This window comes from Cebus imitator, unplaced genomic scaffold (assembly GCF_001604975.1).
Source record: "Cebus imitator isolate Cc_AM_T3 unplaced genomic scaffold, Cebus_imitator-1.0 Scaffold402, whole genome shotgun sequence".
Lineage (NCBI taxonomy): Eukaryota > Metazoa > Chordata > Mammalia > Primates > Cebidae > Cebus > Cebus imitator.
This window is the reverse complement of record NW_016107717.1, coordinates 507,842-534,058: the sequence shown is the minus strand read 5'-3', so window position 1 is coordinate 534,058 and position 26,217 is coordinate 507,842. Positions and strand designations below refer to the sequence as shown.

Below are 26,217 nucleotides of genomic sequence, written 5' to 3'. Positions count from 1 at the left end.
ACAAATATGCCAAAATAAAGCATGGAGCTACTTATACTAAAAAAAAAAAAAATTATTCACTGTTTATCTAAAATTTAACTATTCTACTTTTTTTCTGCAACCCAAAGTTGAAAAGATATCAGAATCTACGATAAGCTTGATTGTGGTAACAATTTCACATGTATGTATGTATATCAAAATATCACATTGTGCCCGGTACAGTGGCTCATGCCTGTAATCCCAGCACTTTGGGAGGCTGAGGCAGGCAGATAATTTGAGGTCAGGAGTTCGAGACCAGTCTGGCCAAGGTGGTGAAACCCCACCTCTACTAAAAATAAAAAATAAAAAAATTAGCTGGGCGTGGTGATACATACCTATAATCCCAGCTACTCGGGTGGCTGAGAAAGGAGAATAGCTCGAACCCAGGAGACAGGGGTTGCAGTGAGCCAAGATGACACCACCGCACTCCAGCCTGGGCAACAAAGCAAGGCTCCTTCAAAAAAAAAAAAAAAAAAAATCACAGTGTACACTGCAAATATATGTAATTTTGATTTGTCGGTTATAAGAAAATAAACAATGAAATACTTCAATCTAAGAAATTCACAATAAGAAAAGGAAAAATGAAGAGAGAAAAGAAAGCAGTGTAGGGAACACAAATTTAGAAAGAAAACTGCAATGGAGAAAAGGATTTTGTGGATGTTTACGTATATAAACAAAAATAGAGATAAAATTGTTAAAGGTGGTAGACATTTTTTGACCAGTGAATGATACAGAGCGCACATTTTTACCTTGGACTGGCCCTTAATTCCTGAATGAATAAAGACTCACTATTTAAGTGCTTCCTAATAAAATGTAGGGCCAAGAGAAGGAGAAAAATGTCTTTAATAAAGATACAGCTGGCACAATAAAAAGCTGTCATGCCCTGAAAAATAAGTGCTAGAAACAAACAAAATGCTATTGAAAATCCAAGGTTTTAAAAAGAAATTACAAGAGCATTGCAAAATACTTAGGGCTAAATGACAATAAAAGCTTTATATGTCAAAATTTATGGGGCACAATTAAAGTAGTACTTAGAGGGAGAAATTATGGAACACCAAAAACAAATTAGCCAAACATTTCAACACAAAAACCTAGAAAAAGAACATCAGTGTAAATCCAGACAAACAAAAAGCAAGGAAATAATGAAGAGTAGAAATCAATGGAATACAGAAAAATAGAACAAAAAGAGAAACGAATGAAAGTAAAAGTTGTACTTTGAAGACACCAATAAGCCAGACAAATCCTATACATGTGTTATCAAGAAAAAGAAAAAGAAGATTCAAAAATATATACAAGAAAGGATGTAACAACTACAGCTAAAATAGAGTTGAAATATAATAAAAATACACTATAAAAAACTACCAGGACTAAATTTGAATATGTGGAAGAAATTAATAAATTTCAGAAAATAACAAAAAATTCAAAATTGGAAAAAAGTTGAAAACATGAAGACATTAATAAAAATCAAAGAAATTTAAATGACAATCGTATCAGTTGGTGATGACCACATCAGCTGGTTTCACAGGTAGGCTCTGCCAAATTTTGAAGAAACAGATCGTCCTTATTTTATACAAGTGGTTCCAGAAACTAAAAAAAGAAAATTGTACAACCAATTTTATGAGGCTTCTATAATCTGAATATGCAAAAAACGAATATATAAAATAATTCTACACACACAAGTCAAAAATAAAAGATTACTCAATAAAATCCAACCATATATTTAAAATATACAATAAGCATGTAGTTTTGCTTTACAAAGGTAAAAATGATTTGGCAGCTAAAAAAAAAAAAAAATCTACCAAATCTGTTGAACATAATGAAGAATCTAAGGAGAAAAAAAAATCACAGGATCATAACAATTAATACAAATCAAGGGGTTAAATTCAGACCATATATACAAGTATGTTTTTCAATAGGCAGAAAAAATGACCTAAGCTTTCTTCTAAAATTTCAAATCTAAAATTGGCTCCTTTTACTATTTTTTCTCAACAAGGAGTATAGGTAGCAAGTTTCTGAATTTTTTTGTGTGTACTTAATAATGCCTTCTTGGCCAGGCACGGTGGCACATGAATAACGAATAAGTGCTCATGAATAACAAACAGCGAATTCAAGTTTGAAAAAGGTATGTAAGAAAGTGGGAGAGGGGAAATGTCCTACTAGCTATGTTTATAAGGTTAAAGCTATAGTAATAAAAACATATTTCTGGTAAAAGAAACAGGTGAAAAGACCAATGAAATATAAAAGAGAGTTAAAAATTAGAATCATGAAATGACGGCTGGGTGCGGTGGCTCACGCCTGTAATCACAGCACTTTGGGAGGCCAAGGCAGGCGGATCATGAGGACACGAGTTCGAGACCAGCCTGACAAACATAGTGAAACCCTGTCTCTACTAAAAATAAAAAATGAAATTAAAAAAGAATCATGTAATATCTAGAACTTGGTGTATAATCAACATGGCACTACAATCATTAGGACAAGGGTGGATGCTTTAACAGATAATATTAGAAAAATTGGACTATACATATATGTAAAAGTAGATCCCTATCTTATTCTATATACAAAAACAACTGTTGAATATATTAAAGGCTAAAGTTTGACAGACAAAAGTATAAATGAAAAGGTATCTTTGCAACCTTAGCAAAAGCTAACAACCAAAGAGAAAAAAGCTAAATGTCTGATAATTATTATGTAAAGGATGCTATACTCCATTAATAATGAGAATAATGAAAAATATAATAAAAGTGAGATATCACATTTTTCCCATCACCTTAATTAAATTTAGGTAATTGGATAATATTGGGTTTGGGCAAGGATATGTGGAAATGATGTACTAGTTGCACTGCCTTTAAAGTAATATGCTTAAGGTTAGAACCACATTTATGTCTACATGTTTGGGTATATTTCTGAATTTCCCCATTCCATTAATCTGTCTGTCTATTTACGTACTAGCACTTTGATGTGCTATTAATGTATTTTAATATCTGACAAGACCAGGCCTCCATTACTTACCTTTCTCAGAATCTACACACACACACACACACACACACACACACACTTAAAATAAACTGTATGATTCTTTTAAAAATCTTGTTAGGATTTTACTGGGATTATGTGAAGTTTAAAATTTAGGGAGAATCAGCATTCCTCTGATAGAGTCTTTCTATACAGGACCAATTTGTTCCTCTTCATTTATTCAAGCCCTCATGGTATCTCTCAGTAGCATTTCTTCATATAGATCTTTCAAATGTCTTTTTGATTTTATTTCTAATTATTTTACCATTTTTATTGCTACTATTTTCTTTTTATTGATGACTGTTTAGTCAGCATATTTATTTTCATCTTAATTTTATATTAAACTGTGATACTAAGTGAAATAATTTTCAGGTTGTTCTCTTTTCAATGTTAATTAAAGTTTTACTTCTTTCACATTTTATGTTTAACTTCTTTTATATCTCATAAAGTATAAAATCAAACGTCTAACTGCACTGGCTTCTATTTCAAGAGAAAGTAAAATAATAATGATGATATTGAAGATTTTTCTGTTATTGATTTCTGCTCTTCTCTGTGATTGCCCTTTTTATTTTACTCTAAGTAATGTTTTTAATTGCGTGCACAAATTTCCATTTTGTTTCATTACCATTCAGCTCAAAATATTTTCGAATTTCCTCCATATAATTTTCTTTGGCCTGTGAACTATTTAGAAATGTATTGCTTAATCTGGGGATGGCCTAGCTATCTTGCTACTAATTTATCTGTTTGCCTCAATGATAAATTCATTGAGAGTTGTTTTATGGTCTAGTATATGGTCTGTCTTGGTGAATGCACCACACGCATTCTACAGTTGTTTTGAGTATAGTGTTTCTACAAATGTGAGTTAGGTCACATTTGTATTTGATAATGATCTTCAAATCTAATATATTTGTTTGGATTTTTTGGCCTACTTGTTATATGAATTACTAACAGATAGGGGATAAAAATCCCCAACTGTAATTATTAATTTGGCTGTTTTCTCATCAGTTCTGTCAATTTATAATTCATTTCTTTTGAGCCTCTGTTCTTAAGTCCGTCAATTTATAACAAGATTATTATGTCTATTTGAGAAATCAATCTATTTATCATTATGAAACATGCCTCTTTATCTCTGGTATTACTTTGTTTTGAAATCTATTTTGTCAGATATTAACATGGCACATCAACTTTCTTAAGTTTAGGATTTACATGATACATAATTTTCCACCCTTTTTTTGACGTGCATGTCTTTGTATTTGAAGTGTTTTTTATAAACAGTTTTGTAACTGGTTCTTTTTATATGACAATTTCTGCCTTCTACATGGAGTTTTTAGACAATTTAAATAATGTAATGAATGATATAGTTGGGTTTAAGTCTAAGATCTTGGTATTTATTTTCTGTTGTTTCCAGCAATTTTTCATTTCTTAGTTCCTCTTTCCCTGTCTTCTTTGAGTGAACCAATCTATTTTATTATTCCATTAATCTTCTCTTTGACTCTTCCCCTACAGTTATTTGTGCATATGTGTATTTTTGTTCAAGAGGCTACAATACACATCTCTAACTTACTGCAATCTACTTCCAAAAAATATTACTATCTCATGAATAATGTTAGGACCTTACAGCAGTATTATTCTACTTTCCAATGCCTTGACCTTTGTGATCATATATATTATTTCTCCATAGAAGGGGTCCACTGAGCCTAACATTAAGGCTGCTCTTCTTCCTTTTTTACCCACTTATGTTCCTTTCCCTTCCTGCTCACAGATGGTGATCCCTAGTCCACTCCTTAGTAAATAGCCTGCATACCAAATTCCATTTCAGAATCTATTCCTGGAGAATCCAACCTGCCACAAACAAAGACAATTACCTATTCTCCTCATCCTTGAAAAATTCCCTTTGATGTGATTTCCACTATTTCTGGTCTCAGTAGAAATGGTAGTGGCCATTCCCTTTTCAATCTAGGCCAGTGTACAGTCCTAGTTATTTACCTCTGTTCTGTGTCATAAATAATATTATCAATATGCTCCCCATTGTCAAGGCTAAGACTCAGCATCCCATCATTTATTTATGCCCTCACCAGATTTGAACACTATAATAAGCAGGCTCTGCACTCCATGTTGAACATACGATCTTGACTACACATGGCCTCTGTCCACAAGATCCTTGCAGTTCACAGGATGAAGAGATAGACAGGTAAACAAGAACAGCGGAGTATACAGGCACTTTGACAGAAGCATCTATCAAGGGTGAAGTGATCAATTACACCACCTGGGGCTTGGGAGAAGAGTTTAGAAAGGGCTAGGTTCTATAACGGAAATAATTCTTGAGCTAAATGATAGAAGGTAAGTTTGTATTTCTTGGAGAGACATAATGAGTAGATCATTGACAGGGGAAAAAAATATGAGTTTCCCATCAGGAATGTTATAGAGAAGTAAAAACTCTGACATATTTTAGCACCAAAATAAATATGTTATGATTAAAATGACTAAACCTGTGTGTGTGTGTGTGTGTGTGTGTGTGTGTGTGTGTGTGTGTGTGTAAACAGATGTGGAAGACGTGACAAATCAAAGAATTCAGCCTGAGATAACGCTTATCTCTATCTCCCTATTTCCAATCAGTTACCAGGTTCTTTCAAGTCTGTTTTTCACTTTACTGTATCTATAGCACCACATCACTTACAACTTTCTGTCTTCTACAATATTTTTGTAAACATGTCCACTGCTATGTATGTAGATGTAATTCATTCATCTTTGGATCCCTCCACATCACAACATATTGTTCATATGAGGCAGTGTTTACTAAGTAGAATTAAAAGTGAATGTTGTTATGGTGTGGAAATAAAGCAAATACTCATAAATATCTTTAGTATTTACTGGAAATATGATATAGAACAGAGGTTAGCACATTATGGTCCATGAGTCAAATATGACTCACTGCCTGTTTTTGTACAACCTGTGAACTAAGAATAGTTTTTGCATTTTTGAATGGTTAAAAAAAAAATTAAACGTGAATAACATGAAAATTATATGAAATTCAAACTTCAGAGTTTATAAATATAATTTTGTTGAGATATAATTATGCTTATTCATTTACATAATGTCTATGGCTACGTTCATGTAAAGGAGGTGTTAAGTAGTTGTGACACAGACTGTATGGCCCATAAACACCGAAGTATTTTTTAATCTGCTATCTTTATAGAAAATGTTTCCAAAACCCTGGTATAGAGAAAAAGGACCATGAGTTTTTCATAAACCAGATTTGAGTTTTAATCCTATCTGTATCTCTACTAGCCATGTTATCTAAAGGCTTAGTATCTCTGAATTTTAAGATAATCATTTTTAGAATGAGAAAAATCATATCTCTAGTAAGAGTTTACATGACAATTAGTAATAAAATATTGGAAATATAGTAAATTTCAGTCAATGTTGTTCTTCCCCTTTGATGCCTGGTGGTAGGGATTTTCATCTTTGAAATCCAATCAATTAAACATGTATTGCATTTTCTGTTAAGGATTCACAGTCAGTGTTTGGATAGTTGAACCCAAATGAAGAAAGGGAGGAAATTATGGTTAACAGGCTTTGGGTTTTATGTAGCAAGGGTTTCCAGGCAGTGGTCTGTAATGTATAACTGATGTGGAAGACCCTAGTATTTAAAATACTGTGAGCATGTGGTGGTTGCTGTTAGGATTGCTAACCATTCCAGCCTGAATGAGACCATTCCAAATTGCAGACATTTTAGAGGAGCCATGAAAATAAACATGAGCATATGGTTTTGCATATGTCGACGGGCTCCCAATGAAATCAAACAACAAGTACTTATTGAGTATCTGCTTCTCTTCTCAAATTGCTTCATTTGTTGTCCATATTACATAGATACAAAGCACTTTCTGGGAAGAATTATGCCTTCTGTTTCTTTCTCAATCCCCCAATGACACCAAGAGTTGACAACAAGTGCTTAATAAATCCCGTGAACTAGATTTATAGATACACTGTCTTTCAAGAATTTAGAAGAAATCCAGCAAAAAAGATAGGAAGCCTTTCCTTATAATCCAACATGTTTTAGTTTGTTTTCTTGCTCATGCTATATTCCTGTCTATCTTGAGGGCTTCTGTTTTTGGCATATTACAGGTGCTTAGTGAATGCTGACTGAAGAAGGCAACATAGCATAGATGGATAAACATGGGATTAGAATCAAGAGGCATAAATGTGAGCATCAGATTTATTATTTTATTCTTGAGCGATGTACAAAAAGCACCTTGAGTCTTTGATTCTTATTTTACTCACCTATGAAACTGGAAAACACATACCTTGCCAAATTCACAAGGCTATAGTAGGGATCAAATACAAATAGTGCATGAGAATGTGCTTTGAAAACCATAAATGGCTATAAAATGTGCTTATTATGTAAATAATAAAAAGACTACATTTTATTATATTTAAGAAAATTCTTACACTTTTGGTCTATTGGCTCAAGATTAGAAGAAAAGAAAAACTAGGAGAGTGTCACTTCAGCAAATGTAGACTAAAATGACAGAAATTTTGTTGGGCAAGTAGGATTTTAGTCAATGAAAGATTTTGGGAAGATATTTTCAGGACTAATGTTTTCCAGCTTCATTGTTTGTCATTTGTAGTAAATTTCTCTCTGAGCTACTGCATACAAATCATATTTGTGCATCAAATCAAGATTAAAGTGTACCGAAAGGAAGAATAAAAAGCCAGAAATCCCGTATTTCTCTGAAAGATTTTTAATTTTTTTAAACTTAACTACTTTATCTTTAAAAATCACTTTCTAAATTATTTGGTGTTATATTGATTTGTGAACACTAATTTTCTTAACAGTTCTTACATATTAACTGAACTTTAATGATATTATTATTTTTTTCCTAATACAAATACTATTACTCCTGGATTCATTTTATCATGAACTGGATATCCTATAGCTTAAATGTAGTCCCCAAAAGTTCATGTATTGGAAATTTGGTTGCACTGTGTCAAGAGACAGAGCCTTTGGAAGGGAGTGGGTTAGTTATCATAGAACTGGGTTAGTTATCATGGGAGTGGGTTAGTTATCATTGGAGTGGCTTTCCTATAAAAGTGAGCTCTCTCTCACATGCCCCTTTTGCCCTTCTACCATCTTTTAATGCAGAAGCAACAGATGTTGAGCAGATGCCAGTGCCATGCTTTTGGACTTCCTAGTCTCCAGAACTATAAGAACTATAAGACACACACATTTATTTTCTTTATAAATTAACCAATCTGTGGTATCATTCTGTTAAAGCAACAGAAGGCAGACTAAGACAAGGTACACATCTAAAATATAAGATGTAGCTAACTGACATATATTAAAACAATGCCAGTTGGAGATTTCTGTTTTCAGCTATGATAGAGTAGCATGTAATACAACAAACTATCCTGACAAGAAAAATCATAAAAAATGAATTAAGTATACAAAAAATGTTTAAAAGCATTTGAGAGCAACCAAGTACTCAGGACTTCAAAGTCTAATTAAAAAAAAAAAGAACACAATGAAGGGAAGATAATATTCTGTGCTACTTTAGCCTTTAAGGTATTCTTCAAATCCTAAGCAATGCAAAATAAGAGTATAAAAAGCCAAGCAGAAATTGGCAACAGAGAGGCCAAAAAATTAAGAAGAGTTTTTAGCAGACACACTGCTGATGAAATAGAAATTATACTTCAAAGACTATCAATGTGGAGGTCCCAATCCAAGCTTTTAGTTGAGGCTCCTGAAGAACCAGGCCTTAGAAGAAAGAAAAAACTGAAAAAAAATGTATAAAGGCTCACAACTAAAGAAGCACAAGTTTGAGCTATTTTAATTAATTACTGAATTAAAGTGATCCTTCCCAAATCTTACCAGATGTCTAAAAAAAACTTGAAGATATTATTAGTCAGAGCCTCTACAATTTATTGTGTCTGATATTCACTTAAAACATTATTAGTATGACAGTAGAAAAGCTCAAATAAACACAACTTTTTTTAAAAAGTCAACCTAAACAGACCTCTGGATCAAGTTATTGGTGTTATCAGATGCAGACTCAAAAATCATTGTGATTAATATGATTATAAATGGGCTGTTAAGATGGAGATTTTCACAAATAATATATAGGAAAAATTGAATAGGTATTCTAGAATTAAAAATACAGTAACAAAAACTAAGGATTTAATAAATAGTTTACTGATTATATTAAGCAAAATTTGGGATTACTAAAACAGAAGATAGCTCAATGTAAAATAATCAGACTACAGGGAATAAGAATAAGAAGGGAGTAACACATAGAAGAACACAGAAGGTAAAAAGTACACAGCAAAAAGGTATAATATATATATATAAATATGTGTGTGTGTGTGTGTGTGTACGCAACCAAGGGAAAAAAGTAAATGAGCAGAAGGAATACTTGAAACATGTTTTTTTTGGTTTTGTTTTCCAAAACTAAGACACTAAGCTACAGATTGGAGAGCTTGACAAACCTTTAGCCAGATATATGCAAAGACAGGTAGGCCTGGGAACATCACAGAAAGACTGTTGAAGACAAAAGACAGAGAGAATATATTAAGAGTACCAGAGAATAAAAGACATTGCCTTCAAAGAAATATATATCAATTGTACAGCTAACTCTCCAAAGTACGGAAATGAAAAGACAAAGGAATAACATCTTCCAAATGATAAAAGAAAACAACTGGCTACCTAGAATTTTGTACAAAGATATTCTTTGTCAAAAAAAATATTTTAGCCATACAAAACCTGAAAGAACTCATTGCCAGCAGGCCCACATTAAAAGAAATAATAAAAACGAATTTCCCCAAGCTAAACGAAAATAATGGAAGCACAGAAATGTAGAAAGGATTGAAAAGCACTGTAGCGGGTAAATATTAGGAAATTTAAATCCATAGTACTTTAACAATGTGGAAAGCAATAAATGGAGGCAACGCATTCTAAGGTATTCTTACTGATTACAAAATTGTGAGAGTACTAACTTATAACAGACTGTTAACAAGTTAGAATGCATGCTGAACCTCAAGACTAACCACTTGGAAAATAAAAGTATAGCTCACTGTGATGATAAATTTTAAATGTCAGCCTGACTGGATTGAGAGATGCCTTGATGGTTGGTAAAGCATTATTTCTGGGTGTGTTTCTGGAGGAGACTGTCATGTGATTCAGTGGACTGAGAGAGGAAGATCCACCCTCAGTGTGGATGAATGCCATCTAATTAGCCAGGGGCCCAAATGGAACAAACTGGTGAAAGAAGGGAAGAATTGTCTTTCTCCCTCTTCCAGAGCAGGAAACTCTTCCTCTTTTTCCCTTGGACATCAGAACTCTGGGTTCTTAAGCCTTTAGACTCTGGAACTTGCACCAGCAGATTATTGAGGCTCCTGAGCCTTTGACCTCTGACAGAATTATGCCATTGGCTTCCTTGGTTCCGAGGTTTTGGGACTTGGACTGAGTCACACTACCAGCATCCCCAGGTCTCTAGCTTGCTGAGGGCCTATCATGAGACAACTGTGTGAACCAATTGTCCTCTGCAATTGTGTGAGCCATTTTCCTGATAAATACCCTCTTGTTATCTACTTATATCTATATACACGCTATTGTTTCTCTCTGGAGAACCCTAATACACTAACAAACTGATGGACTGAGAAATCACATAATCAAACTATGTATTTTTAAAAAAAGCAAGAAAGAGACAAAGAGCATATAGAACAAATGAATAACAAACAGTAAGTTGGCAAGTTTAAAACTAAACATTGTTAAATACTTTAAATGTAATTGTACTAAGTTCTCCAACTAGAAAACAGAGAATTTTAGATTCCATATATATATATAAAATATGTTGATAACAAACTAAGCACATTAATTACAAAGAAAAGTTAAAAGTAATAGTATGAAAGAAGACATAGTACACAAATATAAAATGTTATTCAGTATAGGTATGGCTACAATAAAACCAGACAAAAGTTACATAAAGCAAGAAGAATCCCTAGAGGGTTTTTAAAGTGTTTGTTAGTTTTAAAAGAGAAAGTTCACCCAGAAGACATAAAAATTCTAAAATTATATTCTGACAGTTTCCAGTTTACATAGTTCCAATATGCATGAATATCAGTTATAACAATTTAGCTAACTAAAACCAACCTCCCAAGAACATGCTTCAAATTTCAGTTTGCACAGTATATTAACTGTATAAAGTATCAACTTCACTATTAGTCCTTCCATCCAAAAATCACCAAGTGAACAACGAATGTGAGTAATGATGGGTGACCAATCACATCACTTCTTTCAAAGTCTGTCACTGATTAGTCACTGGGTATTTCACTCACACAGAAACTAAAAAGTGTATACTTATGTTGCCATTTTGTCTCCTACTGATAAATGACACTTTACAAAAATGGATAATCAAAAGAAGGAAGTGGCTAAAACAGATGAGCATGCAGCAAATAAATGAAAAATGATAATGTTGGGAAGTGAAGTTTAAATCAAAAGAAATGGAGTTATAAAAGAAATAGCCGACTCTGGGAATGTTGACTCTCCTGACATTCAAGAGACTCTCAGGTATACAGCCAGAGAAAATTAGTGAAAGTGAAATTATCGACATAAATGAAAAAATAAGTTGTGACAAAAAAAAAGAGGAGAAGCTGTCCCAGAAGTGATGTCAAGAAAAAAACTAATGTTAAAAAAAATCTCTCAGAAATATTTCATAACATTGAAAGTGCAAAGGATAAAATGTTAGAAGTGGATTCAAACTTCACCAGAAATATGACAATTCATTAACACACAGAAAAACTGTGTTCTTTGTAATGTAAGTCATATAATAAGGAAAAGGCAAACAATGTTTAAACTATTCTTGGTAAGTTTTGTTTTTCGTTATTTCACAAAAAAGGAAACATTTTAATTCTTCTTGTTTCTATTGTTTAAAATTCTAGTCAACTAAATATTAGTTTCACTAGTTTTTTCCATTTCCCTACATACGTATAACTAAAAATGAGGGCATTTAATGTTGCCAAAAAATAAAAATAAAAACCTTTTAGATACCATGAAATAATTGTAATTTTTTCCACTGATTATTAAGGTTGCATTGTATAGTTTCAACTTTCATAGTTGTTTTGTGGTTCCACATTACCAGGCAAAGTAAAGACTGCCTTCACATTTAATAGTATAGCCTCTAAGCTTATCAACAATGGCAAAACTAAAAGAGAAGCAAACAAATTCAAGATTATGTTGGAGGCATGTAATACATATCTCTCAGTGACTACTGGAAACAGTACACAAAATATTGGGAAAAATAAACATTATTATATACATATGAGATAAATGTATACTCTCTCTCTATATATATAGGAAATTTCAACAACATGATGAACAAACGTGATATCTTAAATGTATGAAATGTTTTATCCAACAATTGCAGATCACACGTTTCTTTCAAAGTATATGTAATACTAAAATATTGACCACATACTGATCCATAAATCAAAGTTCAACGAATTTCAGAGAATTGAAATATAGAATATACTTTTGACCACAGAAGAATCTAGCTAGAAGTTGTTTTTTTTTTAACGTAACCCCAAATCCACAAATGTTTTCAAGTTAAACAGCACACTTATAAATAACTCAGGTTAAAAAAAAAAAAGAAATCACAATTAAAACAAGAAAATTGGTTTGAATTGAATGATAACAGAAATAAGATGTAAAAACTTGCGAAAAGTAGCTAAAGGCATGTTTAAAAAAAAAATTTATGGCCTTAATGTGTATAACTAAAAAACAGAGAGGACAAAAATCAATTACCTATGTATCACCTCAAGTTACTAGAAAAAGAACAAGTTAAATGCAAACATAAAGGAAATAATGAAAAATAAGATCATATATACCTTTAGTTGGTTGCATAAAAAGATTAATAAGAGGTTAATGAAAGTGATAATCCTCTAGCAAGACTGAGCAAGAAAAATAAGAGACAACCCACAAATTAACAATAGAATGAGTGAAAGATCTCCTAGAGACTGTAGAAACACAACAAAGAAAATAGTAGAATATTATGAAAAACTTAATTTGATATTTTAGATTTTTTAAATGGTCAAATTATTTGAAAAAGTCAACTTATTTAAAATTGACCTAAGAGGAAGTAGAAAACCTAAATTTCTCTGCATTGTTTTAAAATTTTAATCCATAATTATATTTTTTCTGCAAAGAAAACTCCAAGCTCAGTTAGTTTCACTGATGAATCCTCAAAAAATTCACACCAACCTTACACAAAATATTCCACAGAACCGAGGACAGGAGAAAAAAGAAACTTATTTAAGGAATCAAACCTAGCTTTGATCATAAAACCTGACAAGATAGTAAAATAAAGAAAATTAGAGACAAATTCAAACGAACATAGATGAAAAACCACCAGCATATTCTCAAATAGAATTCAAAACTGTGTGGTTGGTTGTTGGTTTCCAAATATCTTAGGTTGGTTTAACATTAAAAAATTTTTTAATGTGAGTTAAGATAGTAACAGAACAAAGAGAGGAAAAAATATCATCTCAATAGATTAGAAAAAACATATGATAAAATTCAACTCTACTTTCTCAGAAAACTGACGCAGGGCAAGCAAGCCCCAAAATTGGGGCTTAGGCCAGGAGAGGTTTTTGCTTTGCCTAGGAAAGAACTTAAAGGCAAGCCAGCAGTGTCAGACTGCAGCTTTTATGAAGAGGCAGCAGAGGTGCCGCTTATCTCAGAGCAGGGCTACCCCCTAGACAGTGTGCTGACAGTGGCAGCCTAGGAGCTGCTGGCAGTCGCATTTATACCCACTTTTAATGATATGCTAATTACGAGACAGACTATTCAGAACTTTCTGGAAAAGGGGCAAGAGTTTTCAGAACTATATAATAGGGTAACTTTGGGGTCATTGCCAAAGCATGCTGCCATGACATTTGTAAACTGTTATGGCACTCCTGGAAGTGTCTTTATGCTAACAGTGAGGGCAACTAGAGGTCACTTTTATTGCCATCTGCTGGTTTTGGCTGGCTTCTTCACTGTAGCCTGTTTCAACCAGATTCTGCTCTGATTAGCAGGGTCCTGACTAATGCTTACAAAACAAGTCCTGCTCATCTTCTACCTTATCCCCCCTCAGATACTAGATACTCCTCTTTAATCCTAAGGGGGCTGTAGAAGGGTGAAGGTCTATCTTCTCCAAGTGCTTTCTGCCAATTGTACTTTGCTTTCTGACTAGCAATGGAAGAGTAAAAATCTTTGGATAGCTGGTCTAAGGGGCCTAAAGGCAGGGTGTTTTTATTTTTCAAGTCAGAAGATGGGATGGGTTGGAAGCCTTGTGCCACTATCAATTTTATATGGAATTGTTGTAATCTGAAAGACATACACTTCATTAAGAGGTTAAATCAGCAAAGGCCAAAAACTAGTAATAACAAGAAAGCTATTATTATCTTTTATAATAAAAGACCTAAGAGATGTAAGAACCAGGTAAAACTTGAGAGAACATTTTTATAGTCAACCAAATACAGCTGGGGTCAGTGCCCTAATTGTATTTATGATATCAAGTAGTTTGTTCATAGATTTTTTTGAAGGTTAACCTCAATCTATTTAGAGTTATTAATATATGTATAGAGGTTTTATTAATAACTGCATAGACATTCCTTGTTTAGCTAGTAAATAATCTAGCTAAACAAGAATGTGTGTTATCAAGAATTATATTTGCCCAAGAGTCTAGGAGTTTTTTAATTCCCTTTAATGCCTAACCTGTGTTGGTGGCTAATGGTTGTAGGGTTTGAGTCCAGCTTTTTAGGGCTAATTCATGGTAGGCAAAGCCACCCCAGGGGACTGCTAGTCTTATTGCTGCCCCAATTCCTGCCAGAATAAACCCTATGGCTCATTTATTTCTGGTATTCCTGGGTCTTAAGGGGTTAAATAGACAGTAATCCTCACAGGGGTAAGGGTGGCCAATGTCTATTCACCCACTTCAACTTTTTGATATATAAGGGAAAGCTATGCCTGAAAGAGCAGGTGGCTCCCCAGGGAGTAAGGAATGGTTATGAGATATGACTGTTTCCCACTCATGACCACAAACAAAAACAAGCCCAGTTAGGGCACAGAGCCCTCACAAGGTGTGATGTCTATCTTTTGCTGTCACATTGGGACTGTAGAGATATTTCTCCCCTGCTCCAGTGGGGGTGGCCAAACCATCCTTGTTTGCTAGAAGGGGGCTGTGCTCCCACCTTCCCTATTAGGCAGCTGCTTTTCCCCTGTGTGTTTTGATCCAGGGGAAGGCCTATAAATGTTTTTTTCACGTGCAAGGAGAATCCCACTTACCTTGCTGCAGCCTTGGGAACTGGGCAACTAGAGTTAGATTAGAGCATTACAGGGAAACTTTTGTTTTTGTGTCATCAATGCAACAGTAGGTACAAAAGATAGAATTCTTAGTGCCTGGAGATAAAGATACCCAACTTTCCAGGTCTGGGTAATAGTAGCAGGGGGTTTATGTGGAATCCACTAAGTTGGGGAGAGTTTCACCTAACAACTAGGGGTCCGGGTACTTTGAGATTACAGTGATTAGTTGGGAGGTCTTGGGAGATGGCCATGAGATTTTTCTGGATAGGCCAGAAGGTGGAATTTTCTATCCTGGGGGTATTAATGACAAATTTAGTAACCACAAAGATGATTCCCTGATGCTATAATTTTTGAAATATTTATTAAAGAGTTTTGCTTCCACCCACACTGGATTAGGTTAATTGGGAGAGCAAACAGGATTAACAGTGGCAACATGGTGTCCAGTTGGGCCTTAGAAGAGTCTCTACACCCAACAAGGATACAAGAGATGTTTTCTAGGAGAAGGTATTTGGCTAAAGTGATAGAAAATAAATACTATAATCAAGAAGAAGAGAAGAACTGACGCTCCTATTTCCATCCACAATATCACATTATTACTTTTGGCCATGTGTTAAATAGGTAGTGGAGGCCTTTCAAAGGTTTACAGAGGTAGGTCATGGTTTTGTCCCCAGATGTAAGTTACAGTGCCTATGACTCATAAAAAAACAGGTTTATTCTGGAGAGGTGTACCCAAGTAGTTATTTTTAAAAGTTTAATATGGTGAGGGTACTTAATAATACCTGATGGGGCCCTTCCATTTTGGTTGTAATTGATCCTCAAAGGATCCTTTTTTTTTTTTTTTTTTGACCCTCCACCCCCTAGTACGTCTAAGTGTCCCGAATGAAGAGAAAAACCATTATTTTTGTGTGTAGGAAAGGGCAATACTTTATTTTTATAATTTGGAAAGGCCTCTGAACTTGGCTTAAACATTAGGGGCTGGGAGCATAGTGAGGTGTGTCTGATCCCTACTTCTGATCAGGCATGAATTACATTTTTTAGTGTTTGGAAGGGATTCCCTTTGGGTAAACTGGAGATCTACTCAGTCTGTGGAAGGCCTACGGATTTTTTTTTTTTTTTAGTTTATATTTTCCCTTTGTGTCAAGGCACTCCAGAAATATTAATAGCCAAGGTTTCCTTTTGTCTCACCCTGACGTCGGGGTGGTGTGCTATATCTGCCTTGGGTCCATTATGTCCTTCAGTGGGACCCGCCCCCAAGGTCAAGGGACTTAGAGTTAAAAGATTTATAGCTAATTAACTGTTTTAGGCCAGACAGGATGAAGGTGGGCTGGCACTTATTAGCTCTTAAACCGATTTTAAGCAATATAAGAGTCAAAACTAAAAGTCATAAAATAAGGTTATGAAACTGACTTATATGTGTTAGGTTACTATAATCTTGGCTTGGAGTAATTAGTTACACAAAATACAAGCACTTTGTTTAGGCATCTGTGCTTGTCTTTGATTTAGAGGGTCTCAATTAATTTTCTCTCTCAAATCTGGTCCTTATACTCTCACACGTCCACCTCTTCTAAGATTGTCTTTAGGCCCTGGGGAATCGAACAGTTTTCATTTTGGAGGCAAAATAAAACATAAAGAATTAGCAATGTTTTAAACAAAAATGTCATAAGCCCAGCCTAATTTTTAAAATGACAGGAAAGGAAGTTCACAGGTAGCTAAACATTTAAATTATTTGGTATTAAGGAATATAATAAAATTGTATTAATTTAGGTAAAGGCAAAATTATTAAGTGAATATAAGCTTGTCCCTGTGTATCATGAAAGCAGTTTGATTATTTCCTTTGCCCAGGTTTAAAGACGACAATTTGGTTAACTTGAGTTTGATGTTCGATACTGGCAGGAGTTGGTGCCTTTTCTAGACTCCATCTCTACATACAGTTTAAAAATTAGCTGGGTGTAGTGGCAAGCAACTGTTGTCCTAGCTACTTGGGAGGCTGAGGTGGGAGGCTCTCTTGAGCCCAGAAGTTCAAGGCTATAGTAAGCTATGATGGCACCATTGCATTCTAGCCTGGAAAACTGAGTAAAACCCTGTCTCTTAAAAAAAAAAAAGAAAAAGAAAAAGAATAGAACTTCAATTCATCTAAAGATGTGTTTAAGAGCAAGAAATTAGCCATAGTGTTGGTTGAAGATATGAAAGAGCATATTACTGAAAAAAATTTACATGGATACAATTATAATGAAATAATATAAATCATGAAGAAAATGGCAGACAACTCAATGGATAATTGAGCAAAAGACTTGACTATGTCCTTAAAAAATATGTATGAATATCTGATATACATTTGAAAGACCCCCAATCTCATTAGTCATCACGCAGATGCAAACTGAAACCACACGGCAATACCTTTACATGTCCCACAAAACATTAAAATGGAGACATAAATACCAAATGTTGATGAAAATGTGAAACATTTGAAACACTCAAAACATCTGGTGGGAGTATAAATTAGTACAACCACTGTGGAAAATTATTTGGGATTATTTACCAAAGCTGGCCTACTTGCGATCTGGCAGTTCCAAATATACCCATCTGTTTATACACATTCACCACAAAAATGTACAGAAATGCTTATAGCACAATGACTTATAATAGCATAACAGAGAAAAACCAGAAATAATCCAAATATTCATCAATATTAGAATGGTTAAATATATGGTGGTATATTCATACACTGCAATGCTTATACCACAATGAAAATGAACGCTACTGCTAAGTAAAGGAGCATGAATGAATCCCACAAATATAATGCCAAATAAGAAAGAATCAGTAGCAAAGAGTACATACTGTAAAGTGTTTCCATACAAATTTCAACAACAGACATAACTAATCTATGATGATAGAAATAAAAATAGTATCTACCTCAGTGGGGTGATAACTAAGAGGGGACATGAGAGAGCCTTTTGGGGGGTGGTGATGTGGATGTCCTATTTCTTGATCTATGTTGTGATTAGAAAGGAAGTTCACTTTGCAACAATTCACTGAGCTGTGCATTTCTGATTTTTGCACTTTTCTGTGTGTATGTTAACACTTTGATAACTGATTATACTCATACATTAATAGAACGGAGTCCACAATTCAGAGAGGCGAAAATAAACTCAAAATATAAACACCGTGAGATAACAAAAGAAAACTTTATGACAAGTCCTCCAAATGCATTTGAGCCACTTACTTTGAGCCAAACCGCATCCTCTTTCTTCAGGCTACCTTCTGGCTCATTCCTGTCATCCTGAGTTTCATTTTCACTGGCAACACAGGGAAACCAGCCAGTGAGGGGACGGTAGTTAGGTAAATCTGGATGGTATGATTTGCAAATCTGAAATACAATTTCAACCAACAATTTGAAGTCTGGAGTGTGGAGAGGGAAGTAAAGACAATGAAACTCTCCAGCTCAAAGCAAAGTTTTTCTCTTTTTCTGAATGCCTAATAATCACATTATTGGCAGAAAACTTTTCTCAACCTTGAAGAATTTCTCAGCTCTCTTTAACATCAAGATATAACTTGCCAGGGTAGAAAAACATGCACATCTCTCAGCTTATCATCAGCCCAGGGGTCTTGCCCACTGGGTGGTTACAAATAGTCCTGGCATATGTCAGGTAACTGCCCCAAGGAACAGCCAGGGAAGTCTGTCTGCGTGATGATGAAGCCCTTACCAAGCAGCATCTACTGGCCCCAAAAGTGAGGCTACTGAGGTGGGGAACCACTGAGGATTCAGCTAAATAAAGGAGCCAGAGAAGTGAAACTCCAGGAAATTTCTCCCACTTCACTTAGGGAAGACAGACAGCCTAGACCAAAAGCCACTTCAGAGAGTGGTCATTACCTCAGAATCTCCCAACTTCCCTGGATTCTGTTATCGGACACCAGGACTTGAGGGAGAAAGATGACAGAATTAGGCTGAGAGAGTGTGGCAGCAATGGCTATTTGCCGACTGGTATCTATTTCGCCCTTACTTTTTTATTAACAAACTCCAATTTTGTTCAAGGCGACAGTGTATCTGGTTATAAATGCTCATCTCCTTAGGGTTCCTTACAACTAAAGGTGATGAAGTGGCCTGGATCTGGCCCATAAGAGGTGGACAGAAGTTTAGTGTTGAACTTCCAGAAAAGTTATCACTATACCAATAAAAAGGGAAAGACTCAGCTGGCATGCATCTATTTCCCTTTGGTCTGCCCCCTCCTTCCTTGAAATGCTGACTTCATGCCTAGGAGAACTGCAGCCATGTTTTGAGCAGGAGGAAGAAGGCTGTGTCCACGCATGAAAGAGCTGGAATCTAGAAGACCCTGGTTCCTGGATGAAATCCTTGAACTGCAGCACCAACCTGAGCTTGCTCCTCAATCTCTTCAAAGATGTCTTCTCAAGTATAAAATCCTAGTCTTTCATTCTGGCCTAAATTACCTAAAAGGCTAAATCTCGCTTCTGTGAAAGCACTGTATTGCCTATTCCAATAAATGGAAGAGTTTATTTTCTAGATACTATTGAAGTATCTAGAATGATTCCCAAGAGTCGTGAGCCTTTAATCTTCTTTTCTGTCTTCAACTATATCTCATAGATGTCATTGATATACCATTTTAGATCTTTCAGGGGATCTCCTATCTCTTTAGGTGGATATTCAGAAAAAATTATACACCTGAGGGTTTACTTCTAGCAAAAACTCTAGGGTTTCTTCAATAATAAAACTTTTAAAAATCAAGTTATACTTTGATCTCTAATACATATTTGAAAGCTCATTTGATCATTGTAACAACCACTGAACACTGCAAAAGGTGTTAATATACCCATTTTCCATGTGAGAAAACTGGGACCCAGAGAGGTAAAATGACTTGTCCAACGTCATGGAATTATAATAGCAATGCTGGCTGATCCAGTAGTATTGCCTAGGCCTTCTAACTCCTCACTTCTTCTTTTCCTTCTTTTAAAATAAAATTATCCAAACACAGAGCCCAAGTGTAAGCATAGGGGGAGTCATTTTACAATTTTCTGCAGCCTCGACTCTATTCATCTGGCTTAACTTACCAGGGAATAAGGTTCTCCAGTTACCAAGGAAACAGGACACTTCTCCTTATCTTCATAAGAGGAGTAAGCCTGGGCAGCCCACTGATCCAAGTATCCTTTGGGAGTGTAGATGCCACAGTCCACAATGCTGGTTTTTCTCTCAAAATGTTCACATATGCCGTCTCCCTTATACATGTAGCAAAGGCTTGGCTCTCCTGCCAAGAAATATTGTATAACACAGAAAGAGTGTTTTCATAGGTGTCATGAAAAAAAATGAACATGGGAATATCTACAACATTTCTTCTCCAGCCCACTGAAGAGAATTCTGCATTGTCTGCCAGTCTAATGCCTACCTCAAACACACAAATACACATACATACACCCCACAAATCCCTAAAGGAGGAGGATTCTTTCTCATTTGGAGAGAGGTAGAATCCATCTACATCATAAAAGTACAAAAAGGTTTGGGATCAGAGGAGAAAGAACAGAGAGAAATAAAGCAGCTGTATGCTGGGTGTGGAAAGAAATTTTAAGTAATAGTTGAGCAAGATATTTAGGGGAAACTAGAGATACATGATAGGCAGGTAAAAGAAGAAAGCAACTCTAAATAAATGCTATGATGTATTATATATTTGAATCTTTTTCATAGTTTTTAAAATATTAAAGTATTAGGGGAGGTTGTTCTCAATCACTTTTTGCTGCTTAATTATGTTTCTTCAACTGCATAACTGCTCTTAAATTGGACAATATAGGCTCCAGGTTTATAATGGTTACATACATGTTATTATTTTTTTAGTCTTAGGATAACCCTGTGAGGGTTTTTGTTTCTTTTACGATAGGAAACCTGAGTCGCGATGATTTTATGCAAATTTGTAAAGGACCCTTGAATGATAAGTAATAGAGCATGAATTTGAGTCAGGGTTAAATCCAAGAACCAGAATGCAGGTTCAGCAGCTATTACTCCACACTGCCTCAATCTAAGACAGAAGGGCTGTCTTCAAAAGCAAACAAGTGAGAAATAAACATCTGAGAAAATATATTGAGGTTATAAAACCAGCTGATATGCACTGGACAAGTTCTGTTCTTGCTGATAACTCCTAGTAAGAGAATGGCATTGGCTCTTTATAGATACATAGGCATCCTTCCTTGAAATGTAGACAGCTGAGAAACACAAAGCCATTTAAGTTCTGTTGCATTTTTTAACCAAAATATGAGACAATTAATATTAATGACATGATTCAAGTAGCAAATTTCCATTTTCTACTTAAAAAAATAGGATGTGAAAGTAAGATTAAGAGTCAAAATAACAATACCTATCTATGTATTCAATAAGACCATTACTAACGTTTACCATTACTATTTCCTTTTTTATGTTAAATTCTTCATACCGCTGCCACAGGGCTATTCCAGTAATTTGTCGGCTGTCCATCAACATACAGTTATTAATTATTCTCTTAACAATTTCCTCTAAGAGTTCTGTGGTAAATCTATCTCTACTTGTCAGATATAAGCCACTGTCCACAGGACTTGGTTGAAAATCTATTTTGGGCTTTCAACTCCTGCATTTCATCAAACTTACTCAAAACTCCTCCAAGCTAATGTATGTGCTTTTGGAATGACTTTCCCATGAGATCTCTCAATCTTTCCATCTCTTTCTCTCTCTCTCTCTCTGTCTCTCTCCATCTTTCTCTTTCTCTCTCTCTTTATGTGTGCATACAGTTTTCTCCTGTTCTGTTTTTCTACTTATAAGCCAGTAACTACTTCTCACTTCTTGTCTCTATTCTTTTGAGCACAGGACTTAAAATTTTTGTCTGTGTTTCTTTCAAATTCATCTGAAAAGAGCCAAATAAATACTTTAAAAATATATTTTACAATGGTTCCTTCAAACCTAATCTTTTGAGAAATGATAGGATATAGCTACGTGCTTAGCATATGATGAACTTATGACTCACTGAAAAAAATGGTAAATGCTGGAATATATCATTTACCCTTACCCTGTAAATAATTTAAATATGATCTTAAGTATAGTATTTAAATATAGTTAAACAATTTAAATATAGTCTTACTGGAGTTGAAGGAAATAGCCAAACTTTATGAGATCAAATGTGATAGACACAAAATAAGGTCTGCTTAATTAAGTTAAATAAGACTTGAGCTGTACTGAGGGAAGTTCAGTGTTTGGAGAATATATATTGTATTTAATATGAGACCACTATGTGGCCACCAAAAAGAAATAATGCTAACGGAGGTTGTGTTAACAAATACTTGTGTACAGAAGAGGGAGGTAATCGGTTCGGTGCATTCTGCAGAGCCAGACCACATCTGGAGTACTGGATTCCCTTCTGGGCACTGACCACATGAAGCATGCCAGTTTGGGGTAAATAAGAAAGGGTCTGGAAACCTAATGACATGAGGGGATGTTTGGATTGGAAAGGAGAATAATGGGGAGGTATTTCAAATATCTGAATAGTAGTCAAATAAAACAACCAAAAAAAAATCTTCTGTATATATTCTCTGTAGTTTCATAGCAAGGAAAACGCACTTGATTAAGCACGAGGAAAGTGAGTTACAGGGGTGGCTCTGCAAAGATTTCATCGTATGCCCTTAGATGAGTCACTAAAGTGTTCTGAGCCTCAGTTTCCAAACTGGAAAAAAGGGAAAGAATTTTACAACAGATAAGGACATTTGTAAACAGAATGGTCTGTTTCAAGGTGCATTCTTCACTGCTAGAATTATGTAAGCAGAAGCTAGAAACTCATCTCTCACGCTTTGGTAGGAGGCATTTCTGTAAGAGAGAGGAACTGTACTCTAAGTTGCTGCTAAATTTGTACTCATGAAAGGATCAGGGGCTTTATCAGACCCGTGGCACATAACATGCACAGAATACATGGTACCACTGAACACGTGGTACACATGGGCCTTTTTCAAATGAATGGATGGATGAATTTATGGAGGCAGGACCACCAACATTCTATGATTCATGTCTGGCTCTGGAGAGCAGGGACATTTGTATATTCCTTATAGTACTTAACACTTTAATAAATTATACATAATTATAATCACATTCTACTTTACCTTAAGATTCAAGACATTAAAATATTTTTAAATGCACCGCTATTTAAAATAACTTCAATGTGTGGTTACGCTCCACCAAATCATTGCAATGTATGCAGATGGCAATGGAAAGTAATCTGCATCTAAGAAACTTGTTGATGATTGCTTTAATCAGAATTGGAAAAGTGTTGTAGACTGCCTTCCCGGAGTGGCAAGAGTCTAGAGTAAAAAGCACCTTATACTCTAGAATCAAAGTTAAAATTTATTACCAGTGATTCTCTAAGGCCAAAATATGTTAGGATCCTCTGTTATTCTTCATGATTGAATATATTAAACAGTGACCAAAAGATGTCTTGCATTCACTTTGACTTAGAATGTCTCCTTACCCTAATTTGAATGTAGAGTCCATATGATTGTGCCACTTACCTGACATATTGGCGTTACCCTGGAGGACCCAAGAGAAAACCTTGCTAACGTTAAATAGGAAGCAGTATAACATAATGGTTTAACATGCAGATTCTTGAGCTGTACTTCCTCAGTTCAAATGCTAACTTTACCACGTCTAGCTGCATAAATGAAATCAAATTATTTAAGTTCTGTGCCTCACTTTGGTTTCTCCATAGTTATTCTAAGGATTGAATGAGATAATACCTGTGAAACAAATCATGCCTGGTATACAAGGGACATATCAAATGTTGTTATTAATATCACTAAGCAAGATGTTCAGGATATCAAGAACTCACAAAATAATACACCTCTAAAAGTAGGACACAATCTTACACTGGAACTCCTGAACCTACCTACACAGTTGAAACCTTCCTCCAGCTTACACGCCTTGGAGCAGCCATCTCCGCTCACGAGGTCTCCATCATCACACTCTTCTCCCAGGTTCCTGAAAGGTAAAATATACATGTATATATAACACACCTAAAATAATTTTTCTTGTTTAGCTATCATCATTTAAAATTCTTACAATTTCTCAGTATATATTAAAAAGTGCAAGTTGGAAAAAAGTAGGAGCTAAAATAATGTTTTTACAGAAAATAGAAACAAACATGTGGATATCTAAAGTATATACAATTTAAGGAATGATTGTTGACTGGCATGTCCAGTGGGTTGTGGGAGTTCCTGGAAGTCAAGTAGCTCATGTCTCTGAAACATCTAGGAGATCAATCAGAGCCTGACAGTGTTTCTGAAAGAGGGTCTTAAGCTTAGCAAAGCCCTGCCAGCCCTGTAATGAATAAAGGCTTAAAATAGCTGATGATGGTAAGAAGAAAGCCTGCCTGTCTGCGTGGTTTCATTTTCTATTTATTTTTATATGATATTTCTTTATGTTTTCATTGTTTTGTTACATAAAGGTGCAGTGGTTATAAAAATTAGGATTTTCTTGTAATTAATCTCCTATTTATATAACCAGAGGCTTAAGCAGCCCCCTGGGGCCATCTCTCAGTCTAGGGCATCTCTAGGGCTTAGGGCCCTGTCTTTACTCCCTACTACCACCTGGTGACAGCTATCATATATTGCAGGAAAGAAACACATGCTAAGAGAAAAATGTTTTTGTTTCCAACCGCAAATGCAAATACAACCGATGACAACATTTAAATTGAGGTGAGGGAGTTAGTTTATAGTGAAAGGAACATGAAGCAATTTATGGAAATAAAATATGTAAGTTTGGGTTGATGCTCCTATAAAAGAACCAACATTTGGCTATTGCAAAATGGATGAGGGTTACCATTTTTTCTCCTTGACTTTTTTTATGCTCAAAATGGACATATATTTTAACTCAGTAGACAAAGGATTTGGAATGTTAAAGTGTTTTCAGATCCTGGACATCACAAATAGCTCCAATCTATTGTTTGAAGTATATCTCACAAGGATGAATGAAAGATTAAATAATTATAAATGAGAATGGTTTAAAATGAATTGAATATATGCTATGAATACAGTGATATAGTAATCATACTTTAAATGGCAAGTTGGAAACGGAGAAAGGTTAAAAGGGATAGAAAAACAACATAATTGAAAAAATTAAGGAAACTTCAAATCATTTTTTACATAAATGTAATGCAGTTCAATGAAAAGGGACTGCACTGGAGATCTAATTAAATGTGTGCTATATCCAAGAAGTCTCCAAATACTTTATGCCTTAATGTGCTGTTTATAGAGAAATAACCTTCATCCGTGTTTTTCTACAAGGGGTCTAGGAATAATCTTGGAGGTCGGCAACTTTATATTTTCATTTTGAAGATAATCTAAACTATCAATATAACCATGCTATGTATCATCTTGTGCCATGCTGTCCAACAGAAATGTAATGAAAGTCACATTTAAAATATTTCTAGAATTCATTTAAAAAGTAAAAAGAATCTGATAAAATTAGCTTTAATAATATATTTTATCTAAGTCAAGATATTCAAAATATTTCAATGTACAATCGTATAAAATGAGGCATGTTACATTATTTTTGCATACTGTCTATGAAATATAGTGTGTATTTTTCACTTACAATACATCTGAATTCAACTCTTTGATCTGTATTTAGATTTTATTAAATTTATAGTTGAAGTAGATTTACCTGCCCAAGTTGTTCCAAATACACTTGAATATTTTCCAATAACCAAATTGAGTTTTGTCTTTTAAACTAAATATAAATTACTTAAACTTAAATACAATGAAGTATTCAGTTTTTTAGTTGCATTTACCATATTTCAAAGGCAAAAAGAGTCACCTGTGGTTGGTGGCTCCTATAAATT

At 34.7% G+C, this 26,217-nt stretch overlaps 1 protein-coding gene across 2 annotated transcripts in view; it reads right to left on the bottom strand.

The window, feature by feature from the left end:
• The window catches only part of PAPPA2 (pappalysin 2), a 288,728-nt gene that overhangs the window by 120,860 nt on the left and 141,651 nt on the right, over nucleotides 1-26,217 (bottom strand). For both annotated transcript variants that reach the window (XM_017508836.2, XM_037731478.1), the window contains 3 exons: nucleotides 24,265-24,356; nucleotides 20,432-20,625; nucleotides 18,591-18,734 (listed from right to left, as the gene is read on the bottom strand). In XM_017508836.2, the coding sequence (XP_017364325.1) occupies nucleotides 18,591-18,734; nucleotides 20,432-20,625; nucleotides 24,265-24,356 (430 nt within the window). The remainder of the gene's footprint in view (nucleotides 1-18,590; nucleotides 18,735-20,431; nucleotides 20,626-24,264; nucleotides 24,357-26,217) is intronic.